The sequence below is a fragment of the Pantherophis guttatus genome, chromosome 4, assembly GCF_059756535.1.
Source record: "Pantherophis guttatus breed Tessera chromosome 4, ASM5975653v1, whole genome shotgun sequence".
In the NCBI taxonomy this organism is placed as follows: domain Eukaryota; kingdom Metazoa; phylum Chordata; class Lepidosauria; order Squamata; family Colubridae; genus Pantherophis; species Pantherophis guttatus.
This window is the reverse complement of record NC_142066.1, coordinates 109,189,791-109,205,967: the sequence shown is the minus strand read 5'-3', so window position 1 is coordinate 109,205,967 and position 16,177 is coordinate 109,189,791. Positions and strand designations below refer to the sequence as shown.

Genomic DNA, 16,177 nt, shown 5'->3' with positions numbered 1-16,177 from the left:
AGGCAGCTGTGTTAATAACAGGGTGCTTTAAACCACTGTACTACCAAGGCTCTTTTGACCCCCTCTTCTTTATGGCAGCCTCATAGATATTGGAATGCTGCGATCATGTCACCCCCTAGACCCATGATGGCGAACCTATGGCATGCTTGCCACAGGTGGCACACGGAGCCATATTAGTGGGCACACCAGCTCAGCTCTGGGGTGCATGTGCGCGCCAGCCAGCTGATTTTCAGGCCTTCTGGGCCCACCAGAAATAGGGAAACAGATTGTTTCCCTACTTCTCCCTACCCCTCCCTCTGGAGGCTCTGGGGGGGTGGGAAGGCCCATTTTTCTTTCTTACCTGGCTCCAGATCCTTTCTATGCATCTGGGAAGGGCGAAAATAGCCTTTCCCACTCCCTTGAAGGCCCTACGGAAGCTGAAAGGGCCCATTTCCCAACTCTTGGTGAGACAGGAAGTGCCATTTTTTCCTGTCCCCAGCCTCCAGAGACTCCTAGAGAGGCTCCTAGAGACTCCTAGAGAGACTCCTAGAGAGGTTCTGGAGGCTGGGGACAGCAAAAAATGTCAATTCCTGTCCCACCAAGAGTTGGGAAATGGGCCCTTTCAGCCTATGTAGGGCCTCCAAGGGAGTGGGAAAGGCTGTTTTCGCCCTTCTCAGATGCATAGAGAGGATCTGGAACCAGGTAAGAAAGAAAAACGGGCCTACCAGGCCATCATGGGCCAGGAGCAGCAGTGGGTGGGGTTGCGTGCGCATGCACGTGGGCACATGCGCGCGCAACCCACCCCCGCCCCCCTCTCCTGGCACGCAATGGCAAAAAGGTTAGCCATCACTGCCCTAGACCTTCTTTTCATTAAACCAGACATACCCAATTCCTGCAAACATTCTTCATATGTTTTAGCCTCCAGTCCCCTAATCAACTCTGTTGCTCTCTCTGCACTCTTTCTAGAGTCTCAACATCTTTTTATATCATAGTGACCGAAACTGGATGCAATATTAAGCGTGGTTTTACCAGGATATTATAAAGTGGTACTAACATTACACATGATCTTGATTCTATTGCTCTGTTAATGCATCCTAGGTTTGGTTTTTTTTGGCAGCTGAAGCAGAGGTGGGTTTCAGCAGGTCCTGACCAGTTCTGGAGAACCGGTAGCGGAAATTTTGAGTAGTTCGGAGAACCGGTAGTAAAAATTCTGACTGGCCCGGCCCCCATCTATTCTCTGCCTCCTGAGTCCCAGCTGATCAGGAGGAAATTAGGATTTTGCAGTAACCTTCCCATGGATTGGGGAGGGAATGGAGATTTTACAGTATCCTTCCCATGCCATACCCACCAAGCCATACCCACCAAGCCACATCCACAGAACCGGTAGTAAAAAAATTTGAAACCCACCACTGACTGCTGCAGCACATTGCTGGCTTGTTTTTCCTTATATAAATGTAGAACCTTACTTTTCTCAACAATGTATTTCATTTTGTTGGATAGGGCACAGTGTTTAAATCTGTCAAGATCCTTAGTATCTTGAGCCTATCTTCTGGAGTGTTGGCTATTCCTGCCTGCTTGGACAATAAGACATACCTTCTATTTCTTAATTCTTTAGGTATTTGCCTTTATTGATGCAAAAGAGTCTCTTTTCGGTTGTAGTGTTATTTAGAAATACTATGAGTGCTAAACAGTGAGGAGGGGAAAATAAAGAAGCTTGGAATATTTTCTCTCTTTAATTGGTCTTTGACAAACATAAGCATTTAAAATTTTAAAGTATCGTTTGTCTTTTTCTATGAATCTGCCATGATCACTTGATAATGTATTTACTACTAGTAACTAGTGAGGGTACTTATTATGGGAAAGTAAAAGTTTCTGATTTTAACTGAATTTAATTAGCTAAGATAGAACTTCAGTCTCCCAAGTGTACTACCTACAAACACATTTCAAAAAAGTTATAAATTGATTTTCATTTTAATGAGTGAAATAAGTATTTGATCCCCTATCAATCAGCAAGACTTCTGGCTCCCAGGTGTCTTTTATACAGGTAATGAGTTAAGATTAGGAGCACTCTCTCTCTCTCTTTTTTGATTTGATTTATATGCCGCCCTTCTCCAGAGACTCAGGGCGGCTTACAATGTGTTAAGCAATAGCCTTCATATTTTTGTACATTTATACAAAGTCAGCTTATTGCCCCCACAATCTGGGTCCTCATTTTACCTTAGAAAGGATAGAAGGCTAAGTCAACCTTGAGCCTGGTGAGATTTGAACTTACAGTAATTGCAGGCAGCTGATGTTAATAACAGTGCTTTAGTCTGCTGCGCCACCAGATCCTTGAAGGGAGTGCTCCTAATCTCAGCTTGTTACCTGTATAAAAGACACCTGTCCACAGAAGCAAGTAATCAATCAGATTCCAAACTCTCCACCATGGCCAAGACCAAAGAGCTGTCCAAGAATGTCAGGGACAAGATTGTAGATCTACACTAGCCCAGAATGGGCTACAAGACTATCACTAAGGAGCTTGGTGAGAGGGTGACAATAATTGGTGCGATTATTCGCAAATGGAAGAAACACAAACACAAACCCTTGGTCTGAGGCTCCATGCAAGATCTCACCTTGTGCAGGTTCAATGATCATGAGAATGGGGAGGAATCAGCCCAGGATCTTGTCAATGATCTCAAGCTAGCTGGGACCATAGTCAGCAAGAAAACAATTGGTAACACACTACGCCGTGAAGGACTGAAATCCTGCAGCGCCCACAAGGACGCCCTGCTCAAGCAAGCATACGTACAGGCCTGTCTGAATGATGAACATCTGAATGATTCAGAGGAGAACTGGGTGAAAGTGTTCTGGTCAGATGAGACCAAAATCGTGCTCTTTGGCATCAACTCAACTCGCCGTGTTTGGAGGAGGGGGAATGCTGCCTGTGACCCCAAGAACACCATCCCCACCATCAAACATGGAGGTGGAAACGTGCTTTGGGGGTGTTTTTCTGCTAAGGGGACAGGACAACTTCACTGCATCGAATGGAGGATGGATGGGACCATTTACTGTCATATCTTCGGTGAGAACCTTCTTCCCTCAGCCAGGACATTGAAAATGGATCGTGGATGGGTATTCCAGCATGACAATGATCCAAAACACACGGCCAAGGCAACAAAAGAGTGGCTCAAGAAGAAGCACATTAAGATCCTTGAGTGGCCTAGCCAGTCTCTAGACCTTAATCCCGAGAAAATCTGTGGATGGAGTTGAAGGTTTGAACTGACAAACGTCAGCCTCGAAACCTTAATGACTTGGAGAGGATCTGCAAAGAGGAGTGGGACAAAATTCCTCCTGAGATCTGTGCAAACATGGTGACCAACTACAGGAAACACGACCTCTGTGATTGCCAATAAGGGTTTTGCCACCAAGTACTAAGTCATGTTTTGCAAAGGGATCAAATACTTATTTCACTCATTAAAATGTAAATCAATTTATAACTTTTTTGAAATGAGTTTTTCTGATTTTTGTTTGTTTGTTATTCTATCTTTTACTGTTAAAAGAAACCTACCATTAAAATTACAGACTGATCATTTCTTTGTCAAGGCATGCCTACCAGCAGGGGATCAAATACTTTTTTCCCGCACTGTATAAGATTTGCTCTTTGACCACAAGAGGGAGTCAAAGATTATAAAACAGTGGAAAAGCAAAATTTGATTTAATAAACAAGATGACCACCAAACTATAAAGGAGGAACTAATCCAGCTGGATCTCATGAGAAGGAGGAATATTCAGACAAAATAATTTAAGCAAGAGGAGTAAGAATTGATAATCTAGCAATGAAGCCGAACGAAGAAACTTCTCAAACCATTATAAGTGGCAAAAAACCAAGTAAATGACAAAATTGAAATACACAATGGTAAGCCTATTCATTATGAGAGTGATTTAAATACATTTGTCCTAATGGAACTAAAAGAACTTCGGTACCGCGAGCCATAACAGAACAAGGTCTGGATCTCATTTCAAATCTGAATTAAAGATTGATACACAAATAAAATTGTCCTGAAAAAAAAAATCTGTCAAGATTTTGAAAAAGAAAGGGTTCTGAATGTCCTTCAAATATTTTGAAAGAAAGATTTTATTTTGTTGAGACAAGTTGAAAGGGGTGACTTAGACTGAATATGAAAGAAGAATTGGAGTCAGAAAGATAAGATTTCTTACTGATTTATATATCTAAGTAAAAGAAAGATTTAATCTGGATAAATCACTGCTTTGAACCTATAGAACTCAGTATGAAAATGTGATAAGTAGGATTTTTGCTAAGGTTTATAAAATGTTATTGAAATTGAATCTTGAAAATTATTATGTTCAATATTGCACAATTTCACCTAAAAGAAAACCTTTACAAAATGATGTATTAAAAATCTGATAGACCTGCAATTATATGGATGTAACAACTGTAAATATTGTAGTAACTGTAATTGTAAGGATGGTAATTTTCTTTTAAAAAATTGATTTCTAAAATGGATATAAAACTGAAATCAGAAGGTTTCTCTCTAGAGTTGTTGGTCACAAAGAAAGCCTGGTACTTTGTCTTTATATACGTTGAAAATTCAATATAGGCAAATGAAAAGCTCCATCATTTCCCAAAATGGAAGACTAGATGGAAAAAACTGTGGACTTAGTAGAGATGGCAAAACCAACTAGTAAACCAAAAGAACAATTTATCCAGTTTCATTTCCATGTGAAATTTGCTTTTGGACTTTATGTTCCATATAGAAGAAAAAAATAACTTTTACTTTAAGTTTTGAGGACTGGATTGATTTTGTAGCTATAGAAAATAGCCTTTAGTTATTCAAAATACAAAGCAAAAGTTGGCAATAAAATTGCATTCAGTATTTTACTGCACTGAAAGGAGCCAGAAGTCACTGCTTTTTTCTTTTCCATTTCTTTTTATCCAACATCTTCTTTCACACTTTTTCTGATTTTATTTTCATTTGTATTTTATATTATAATGTCATATAGTCTAATAAAATTAATAAAAGACAAGTGATTGCGTTGAAGTCAGACTAAGACATGGACCATGTGCAAAGATATAAAAGTCAAGGTTAAATATCCTTAGGAAAGAACAATTCTATGGAATAGCTGCAGGGATTACTCATATTATACTTATATACAAATAACCAATATGATGTTAGGTATGTCTTTCCTATTTTATCCATCAATGTGTGAATGTAATTTAGATTACAGATATAGATTAAATAGATATGATAGAGACAGAGATAAAGAGAGATCTATTGTAGATAGATAGACAGACAGACAGACAGACTGACTGACTGACTGACTGACTTATGCAAAATGTTTCCTTCTGAAGGAAAAATATAAAACAACTGATCTAAAAACAGTAAGAACAGGCAATAACAACTTTGAATAAACAGCATAAAAATGTAAATAACAGCATTAATTCTGGAAAATATACTATTTCCACACAGAAGGAATAATACATACATATTTAATAGATACTGTATTTTCTGGAATGTCCATTAAAAATAGCCTAATATTTTAATGTCTACTGAAGTAATTCACTACTCTGCACCTTTTTAAGGTACTTACAAACAAACAAACAAAAAGAAAATAAGAAAAGGGCATGCTGTCTAATACCTATATTGCCATATTCATATAATCATAAATGACATTCATCTGATCTTATTTCCCAGTAAAACATATTACTATATTTAAAAAGAGGAAATGTTTCTCAACTAGATGGTTCCACTTATTGTACTGAGATGTTTTTCAGAGTAAATGTAACATGTAGGTATTATCATTAGTTTATTATTGATATCAATATCCTGATTATTTTTTATCAAATGTAAATAAGATCATAAAAATAGAACTTACTGATTGTTACTTTATCCTTATCTCCCAGCATGATATTGTTTGGAGTGAGGTCTCTATGGACAATCCTCTTGTCTTTGTGCAAATAACGAAGAGCTAAACACAGCTTAATAATAATAATAATAATAATAATAATAATAATAATAATAATAATAATAATAATAATAATAATAATACTTAATACAATACAAAGCCAGAAACATCAGCACTAATTAAACAATTTCTTTTAATGGAAATAAAGTTCTAAATAACAATCTGAAAGGATAATTTATGAGTGTCCTATAATAAGCAAAATGGCTACTACAGTTCATTAGAAGATCAAAGTGTACTAGTCCCATTTTTTGCTTTGCAAGCAGCTGATAGCACTGTATCCAGAACAGCTGCAAAGGAGGAAACTTTCCTCTGTTAAGTGCTGCATGTTGTTTTGCATTTCTTCTAAAAGGGAGGTATATACGAACTCTATTATTAAAGGAGAAGTGACACAGTGTTTTATTTTTGCTAGCTTCCTCAAGAGAGGGATTTGCCTTTGAAACACTATGATATTATGGATTATATTATCTTGATAGACTTTTGGCAAAAAGTTTCATGATCAGTTACTTCTAGGGACAATTTTGTCTTATTGCAAACAAAATGAACATGGATACTTCAGAAGGGACAAAATGACAGATCCTTGTTTAACAAACATCAATATATTATTTACTATATGATCCTTACAGATGGAAAACTATGTTAGGTTATGGTGTCAAAAAAAAGTAGGAGTAAGACAGTACCTTTTCCAACTAACAAATAAACTCAGAAAAGTTTAGATCTTTTAAAAGTATTTATCAGGGGGCGTGGTTATGGCCGTGGTGATGTGAGGACGTTTTCTCCACTTCACAGGGCATTTTACAGAAGACAAATGTGGATTAAAGTGTTTGAAATGCACCGATAAGAGCCACAATTTTATAAATTGTATCGGAAGAGCTACTGGCCAAGCAGACTGATTTTGGAATCGGTAGGTCACCCTGAACCTCTCGAATTTTGAAGCCTTTCATAGCGTGGAAAGTGGAAGGAGTGAGGGGTGACCAGATAGACAGTCGCGATTGTGTATTTGGAGCAAATAGCTGCCTTTTGTTCTCATTATTATCGCGATCTGTGTTTGTTTTTGCTATGGGGTAAAGGCACGGAACATCAAAAGACCGGTGGAAAGGGGGTTTTTTTTGAAGAATATGTGAATTTTAAGTTGATCTTTTGTTTGTGAAAGTGCCTGAGTCGAAGCGGCAAAACGTTTCTGGGCAGTGCCTTCCAACGGATGTTAGGTTTTTTTTTTTTTTAAAGGAAATTACGCAAGCTGAATTGAGAACTATAAACTTTTATTGTTGGCCCTTTTGAGTGCAATAATAAGCTGTCTCAGCTTTCTTTTGGGAATTGCTGTCCCTTAATCTTCATTAAAGACCCTCTTGGCAAAAGTGGACAATTAAAAACTTATTAAAAAATGGCGACCCAACAATCTTTAGAAATGCAACAAGTTGCTGTGGCCTTAACTAAAATTAGTGAAAAGATATCAGGACTGTCAGATAGTATGGATAATATGACATTGGAAATTAAAAGAATGAAGCAAGAAATGAATGAAAATTTTGCAAAGCAAACAATAGAAATGACAACAATTAAAGATGAAATTGAGCAGATTCATGCACATAATGTAAAGATAGATCGGCAAATTGGAGAAATCTTTTTTAAAAATGAACAACAAGATAAAAAAAATTGTCTTTTGGAAGAAGAAGCGAGGAAATATAATTTGATTATTCGAGGAATTCAAGAAGAAAAAGTGGACAATTTGAAACAACGAGTTTTAAAATGGCTCAATGACCTGGATACACAAATCACATTTACAGCAACAAATCTGGCAAGTGTTTTTAGAATTGGGCATAAAAGACAAAATGGCTTAAATAGAAATGTACTTGTCAGATTTGCAAATCTTAGTGACAAACTGGAAGTGATGGTGAAAGTGAGAGAGATGGGTGAAGCTTTGAAATTTTAGGAGAAAATTATTCAAGTCTTTCCGGATATATCAAGAGAAGAAAGAGCGTGGAGATTTTTTTTGAAGCCAATTATAAAGGTTTTGAGAGACAACGGAATTAAATATAACTGGAGGCCACCACAGCAACTAAATTTTTTTTATAAAGGAAGAATACAAATAATTACTTTGGAAACAGATGCAGTGTCATACTTACATGAACTTGGATTGATTGTAAAGTATGAGGACATAACAGAGATAAAAAATCAAATGCTTAAGATGGGTGGAACATATGCAAAAACATCAACACCAGAAGAAAAAGGGGCTGCTGGAGGACAAGACCCTAAAGGATTAAAGCGGAAGGAAATCTCACCTGCGATGGTTGAGCAAAAGAAAAGTCGTGATGATATAATGGGAGATGGAGCGGATAAGAAATTGAAGGATCTTGAAAAAGAATTGCAGGAAGCTGAGTGCGGGGAAAAGTTACCATCCTTTTCTCTGAGAGATGGATTTAAGTAGACTACCTGAAAGAAGTGACCCGACCATTAGCACGTCCCCTCTCCCCCACTCTCTTTATAGAGGTGGAAACCAATTGAGGATGTGGGGGACGAAGATTGTTTGTTATTTAATGTTTGATGTGTCTTTTGTCTTTTTTATTTTTTTTTATTTTTTTTATTTTATGTTGAATGTTGTTTGGAATGTGGGAGATTGGTGCTGGGATTTGGGCACAGAAAGGAAGAGGAGGGGAAAGGATTAAAAAAGTTACAGTTTAAATGGGTTTAATAAAAATAATGACATGGAATGTGATGGGTACAGGGAACCAGATCAAGAGAAGACGATTGGAACTTAAAATTAAAAGAGATTTACCAGATATATTATTTTTGCAAGAAACCCATCAGAAATCTGAAGGCTCAAATAAAATGTATATAAAGGGTATGCAAATTTATGAAAAATCTTTTGGAACTTCAAAAGCTAGAGGAGTTGCAACATTGATATCAGATAGGGTATATTTTGAAAAAGAACAAGTAATCGTGGATGATGAAGGAAGATATGTAATAATTGTGGGAAATATTAATAAGGAAAAAGTGACACTGGTTAATTTATATCTACCGAATGAGAAGCAAAAAGAATTTCTTGAAAAAATAACTAAAATTTTGGAAATTGAAAGTGTAAGGAAAGTAATTGTGGCTGGGGACTTTAATTTAATTAGAGATAAAATAGATAGTACTAACCCCACTCGTTGTGGAGGAGCAAATAAAATGGGGACCTTAAATAAATGGATGTTTCGAAACTGTGTGGTGGATGCCTGGAGAGAAGTGAAAGGAACTGAAAGAGTGTACACTTTTTACTCTAAGATACATAATACATATTCAAGAATTGACTATATCTTAGTTTCTAAAGATTTGTTGAATAATGTGGATAAAATAGATGTGGGAATTTTTAAGGATTCTGATCATGCAGAAGTTACGATGGAAATAGATTTTAATTTTGAGAAAAAAGGAAGTAGTTGGAGATATGATGAAAAACTATAAAAATGAGGAGGATAAAAAATGGATATTTAAAAAATGGGAAGAATGTTGGAGATTGAATGATAATGGAGAGATTAAATTTGAAACTGTTTGGGATGCGATGAAAGCAGTGTTTAGAGGGGAAAGTATCAAGTTATCAAGCAGAAAATATAAAAATTATAAAAATAAAATTGAAAAAGATAAAAGCCAGATTAAGGAATTGGAGAATCAATTTTTGCTTACTAAAGAGAAAAATTTTTTGGGAGGAACTAAATTTGCTAAAAAATAAATTGATAGAAGAGGATATAGAATTGGTAAAAAAGAATATGAGATATTTAAACAGGAATTTTTTTTGAATTTAGTAATAAAAACTCTAAGTTATTGGCAAGGATGGCGAAAAATAAAAGAGAGAAGAGAGAAATTGGAGCCTTGATAGATGATAAGGGTATAAGATGTTATAAAAAATTAGAAAAATGCGAAGTGGTCAGGAACTTTTTTCAAAATTTATATTCAAAAAAATTAATTGATCGGGAAAAACTGAGAAGTTATTTAGAAAAACATGTTGTAAAAATTGACCAAACATATAAAGACTTGATGGAAGAAGATATAACACAAGACGAGATTAATGGAGTAATACAAAAAATAAAATTAGGGAAAGCTCCAGGTGAAGATAGATTACCTGCTGAGTTTTATAAAGAATTTAAGGAAATAATAATACCAAAATTGCAAAGATTATTTAATGGAATTTTACATGGTGGAGAAGTTCCGTTGTCATGGAATAGAACGGTGATATCTATAATCCCTAAACCAGATAAAGACTTAGAAAGGATTGAGTCCTATCGGCCCATCTCTTTAATTAATCAAGATGCAAAGATATTTACCGCCATTATAAGTAATAGATTAAGTAGATTTATAGATAGATATATAATTTATAACCAAGTAGGCTTTGTGAAGGGTAGATACATGAGTGATATTGTCAGAAGAGTATTAAATATTATAGATGTTGCTGAATATAATGCTGATAAAATAGGTATAGTATCATTAGATATTTTTAAAGCTTTTGACTCTGTACAATGGGAAACTATTAAAACAATCGTTGAGGTACTAGGTTTTGGTAATAAGTTTATACATGTTATTTCAAAACTGTATCAAAAAAGTAGTGCAAGAGTGAAGGTGAACGGAAGGTTGACAGAAGAGATAAGATTGGAAGCGGGTACGAGACAAGGATGTCCCCATCTCCAACATTATTTTTATTAGTTATGGAAATTTTGACTAAAATGATAGAAAAAGATGAAGAATTGGAAGAGTATAAGGGATATAAGATAAATCTGTATGCGGATTTTACTTTGATTATTTTGAAAGATATAGAGAAAGATTTGAAAAAGATACATAAGCATTTGGAAGAATTTGAGGAAATGACAGGTTTGAAAATAAATTGGTCAAAATCTGAACTATTAATGAATAATAATGGTAAGGAGTGGGAGAATATGCAAGAACAACTTGGGATAAGGATTAAAAATACATTGAAATATTTGGGCATAACACTTTCACTCAAAGTTAAAGAAATGAAAAAACTAAATTATGACGTGGTGATGAATGAAATTGAGAAAAAGATAGATAAATATAAAATGATAAAGTTGTCTTGGTTTGGTAGAATTGCAATGTGTAAGATGATGTTGTTGCCAAAGTTTAATTTTTTATTTGAGATGTTACCGTTAAACTTGACAGAGAAAGATATTGAAGGATATCAGAAGAAATTGGATAAATTTTGCAATGGTGGGGAAAAGACCTAGATTAGTGAAGAAAATGTGGTATCAAAATCAAAAGGAAGGTGGATTGGGAATCCCCAAACTACTCAATTATTATTGGGCTTATGCTATTAGGACTGTGGTAAAAATATTTAAAGGTGAAGATAGTCATTGGAGAGATTTAGAATTAAAAGACATCAAGAGATTTGGCTCAACATGGTTTTTAGATAAAGCCAAATCAAAATGTGTAATTAATAGCTATTGGTTAAAGGGACTGAGTAAAATTTGGAATAAATTTGTTAAAATTTTAATTCCAGATATAATTTTCTTAGGGAAGACAATTGAAAATTGGCCGATTAAAACTAATATAAGTCGTGATAGGGTAATGGAAGATGAAAATATGCAAATTATAATAGATTGGTTAAAAACTTCAGAAAATGAAAGGAGGAAAAAAGAAATCATTGAAAAATTGGGTTTAGGCTGGTTTGAAAAAATACAGATAGAAAAATGGACTAAGAAAGTAAGGGACAATTGTTCGATAAGTAGAAGTAAAACTGAATTTGAACATTTAGTATTCCAAATTATGAAAGATGAAATTAGGCTAAAGGGACTCGTTAGTAAGATATATAAGATTATAAATTTTGATGGAAAACCACAAAGGGTGATGAAGTTGAATTGGGAAAAAGAACTTAATATTAAAATATCAGATTTAGATTGGAATGTGAATTGGAAGAGTAGAATTATGAAGACTTTATCTGTAAGGATTAAAGAGCATAATTATAAGGTTGTTTGGAAATGGTATTTGACTCCATTAAGATTGTCTTTGATGGATAACAAAATCAGTAAACAATGTTGGAGATGTGATATGGAATTAGGGACTTATTTATTTATTTATTTATTAAATTTATATACCGCCCTATTCCTAAGGGACTCAGGGCGGTGAACAGCGAACGATAAAAATACATGTAATACAAACATTAATAAAAAACCAATTAAAATATACTAAACACTCTGGTCCTAGATAATTCAAGACATCCCAGTTTAAAATAAAATCAAAAAGCAATATAAAGGGAAAGTTAGGCCAGGCTGGCCTGCTGAAACAGGAATGTTTTGAGGGCACGGCGGAAAGTGCGCAGGTCCGGAATCTTCTGTATCTCTGGGGGGAGCTCGTTCCAGATGGTGGGTGCCCTCACAGAAAAGGCTCTCCCCCTGGGGGCCGCCAGTTGACACTGTTTGGCTGATGGCACCCTGAGAAGCCCCTCTCTATGGGAGCGTACTGGGCGGTGAGAGGCTATTGGTGGCAGAAGGCGGTTTCGTAAGTACCCCGGTCCTAAGCCATGGAGCGCTCTAAAGGTGATAACTAAGACCTTGAAGCGCACCCGGAAGACCACAGGGAGCCAGTGCAGCTCGCGCAGGAGGGGAGCCACATGGGAGCGCCATGCTGCTCCCATAACTACCCGCGCGGCCGCATTCTGGACCAGCTGGAGCCTCCGGGTGCTCCTCAAGGGGAGCCCCATGTAGAGAGCAGTACAGTAGTCCAGGCGTGAAGTGACGAGGGCATGAGTGACCGTATTTAACGAGTCCCGATCCAGAAAGGGACGCAACTGGCGAATCAGGCGAAACTGATAAAAAGACCTCCCGGCCACAGCCGTCAAGTGTTCTTCTAAAGACAGCCGTGAGTCCAAGAGGACGCCTAAGTTGCGAACCCTCTCCGTGGGGGGCAATGACTCATCCCCAATAGTCAGTGATGGCACCAATTGACTATATCGGGACGTCGGAAAGCACAGCCACTCGGTCTTGGATGGGTTGAGCCTGAGTCTGTTCCTCCCCATCCAGATCCGTACAGCCTCCAGGCACTGGGACATCACTTTAAGGGCATCATTGGGGTGGTCCGGGGTGGAAATGTATAGCTGAGTATCATCAGCATACTGATGATACTTCACCCCAAAACCACGGATGATCTCACCCAGCGGCTTCACATAAATGTTGAACAGAAGGGGTGAGAGAACCGACCCCTGTGGCACCCCACATACAAGGGGCCTCGGGGTCGACCTCTGCCCCCGTCAACACAGACTGCGACCGATCAGAAAGAAAGGAGGAGAACCACCGCAACACGGTGCCCCCCACCCCTAACTCTTCCAACCGGTGCAGCATGATACCATGGTCGATGGTATCAAAAGCTGCTGAGAGGTCTAATAGGACCAGGACAGAGGAACAACCCCTGTCCCGGGGCCTCCACAGATCATCTACCAATGCGACCAATGCCGTTTCCGTGCTGTATCCAGGCCTGAAGCCCGACTGGAACGGATCTAGATAAGCCAATTCATCCAAGTACTGAGGAAGCTGTCGCGCTACCACACTCTCAACAACCTTCGCAACGAAGCAAAGGTTGAAGACTGGACGGTAATTAGCCAACACTGCTGGGTCCAGGGAAGGCTTCTTGAGGAGAGGCCTCACCACCGCCTCCTTCAAGGCGGCAGGGAAGACACCCTCTCTCAAGGAAGCATTTATAATCCCCTGGAGCCAACCTCGTGTAACCTCCCGAGAGGCCAGCACCAGCCAGGAGGAACACGGGTCCAATAAACATGTGGCCGCGCTCAGTCTGCCCAGTATCTTGTCCACGTTTTCCGGAGTCACAGAATCAAACTCTTCCCAGGTAATATTCTCAAGACTTGCCTCCATCCTCCCTCCCGAATCTACCCAGTCAGAGTCCAAATTTCCACTGCTAAACTTATGAACATATGTGGTACAAATGTGATAAAGTTAAGAGCCTTGGTAGTACAGGGGTTTAAGGCACCCTGTTATTAAGCTGGTTATTAAGACCAGCTGCCTGCAATTACTGCAGGGTTCGAATCTCGCCAAGGCTCAAGGTCGACTCAGCCTTCCATCCTTTCTAAGGTAGGTAAATTGAGGACCCAGTTGTGGGGGCAATAAGCTGACTTTGTATAAATATACAAAAGGATGAAGGCTATTGCTTAGCGCATTGTAAGCCGCCCTGAGTCTTCGGAGAAGGGCGGCATATAAATCAAATTAAAAAAAATTAAAAAAAATTGGAGAAAATGATATTTGAAATGATGGGGAAAGCAATAATATTGAGACCAGAAACTATATTACTGTTGATAATTAAGGAAATAGAACCAACAAAATATGAGAAAGAATTGATTAGAATTATGATTATAATGGGTAGAATTATAATAGCCAGATATTGGAAATTAGATGTGAATTTTAGAATAGAAGAATGGTATTGTGAAATGTGGAAATCAGCTTTAAACGATAAACGATAAAATGACATGCGATATTAAATTTAGAAATGGTGACTATAAAGAAGATATTTTTTGGAAAATTTGGAAACCATTCGTGGACTATGCGCTGGGAAAATTGGATGCTTTGGTACCTGTACCCCGAGAACGTGGATTTTGGTGATCATGAGGATATATCCGAAGAACCAAATCTTCCTTTCTTATGTATAGCACAGAGTGAAGTATTGTATATGTTGTTTGTAATGTTATTTAAAAAAATTTAAAAAATTTTTTTTTAAAAAAAAGTATTTATCAGTCGGAAAAGATGCTGCCACATTATTATTGTTGGTGATACCAGGTAAAGCATTAATGGGTGTACGGAATGTAGTGAAGTCTTGGAATGAACAGTAAGAATGTAAAGTTCCTGATGGGGCAAGATGTACCATACACATGGATTTTGAGTAAACAAGTTGGGTATAAAGAGAAAATCGGAATGAACACAGACCCTGAAGTTCAAGACAACTCTGGTTGGACCATGGGATGCCCTGAATCTGCTTCCCAGCCTACTCTAATGCACTCTAATTTGATCACCTGTGTTGAGAATATATGAGTATTGTGTGAATGAGTAGCCTAGTTGGGCAGCAATACTTACAGCAACTCGAGTAGCCTTGTTGGGCACAGTAACCTGAATAGCTTTATTGGGCATAACGTATTGTAGTAAGATAACTTTGAAATTAGACAAGTATATGTACAAATATAAAGGAATTAATTAAGCTTAATTGCATGGTTGCCTTGCTTTTTGTCCAAATAACACAAGAATAAAAGAACTATTGGAAAACTTCACTTTGAGTGGCTTGAATTAATATTATGACACTAACATTGTTTTCAGACTTTTCAGACTCCTGATGACCAGAAAACATGTAGTAATGAAGGCAACTTCAGGTTCTTACTTGAATGAATATATTCCATATTCTCTCTTCTGTAAATTGTTGTTGTTTTTCCTTCAAAGAATGAAAATGTTCTCCAAGGGGTGCTCCTTCTATGAGCTCCATGACAATATACAATCTATCATCTATACGTAATGAAATTAAAAAAAATAGTAACAATAATAATTTATTTCTGTAAACAATAGTTATGCAAGGGAAATCAAGCAGGCATATTTCTTGGAGATTCTGAAGCATAAACGATATGTAAAGGCAAACTGATTATTCAGATGTTCTCACAGGAACACAGAACCAGATACCTATGCCCTCAACAGCTATGGATTCAACCACTTAATGATATCTCTCAAAAACTGAATTTTGAGAGATATCATTAAATCTAATTACATTACATTACATCAAATCTAATTCATTGATTATATGATGTTAGTTATTTAATTGGAACAGATTCATAGTGGTAAACAAAAAAAAATTCTCTTCGACTTGGTTTATAGTTAAAAATACACAATTTTCAGCAACAAGTCTGTAGAGATTCTCACTCATCCAGTCATGGCTGTCCCAAAGGTGCTTTTTCAGGAGGCAACTTGACTTTTTTTTTTTCTTTGAAGATATAAAATAAGAAAGACTAGTTGCCTCCTGAAAAAATTCTTTGGGACAACCATGACCTGGATGACTGAGGATCTCTATAGACTTTTAGCTATGCAATTTGGGATGAACATTCTTCAAATGATGTGGGAGTATGAATGGAGTTCCAGAAAAACTGCAGACTACTATTAGCACTACTCAGGTGATCCTGAGGACACAAATAAACCTCCAAGTGCTTCAACAACCCTCAAAAAGGATGCAAATGACCAGCTGTCTGAAAGGAATATAAATCCTTCCATTCCCCACCATC

The 16,177-nt window shown here is 37.2% G+C and overlaps 1 protein-coding gene across 3 annotated transcripts in view; it reads right to left on the bottom strand.

Annotated features, from left to right (window-relative positions):
- Positions 1-16,177, bottom strand: part of NEK10 (NIMA related kinase 10) — a 213,081-nt gene that overhangs the window by 149,388 nt on the left and 47,516 nt on the right. For all 3 annotated transcript variants that reach the window (XM_034404000.2, XM_060685795.2, XM_060685794.2), the window contains exons 21-22: positions 15,292-15,413; positions 5,854-5,956 (exon numbers count right to left, since the gene is read on the bottom strand). In XM_034404000.2, coding sequence (XP_034259891.1) covers positions 5,854-5,956; positions 15,292-15,413 — 225 coding nt within the window. The remainder of the gene's footprint in view (positions 1-5,853; positions 5,957-15,291; positions 15,414-16,177) is intronic.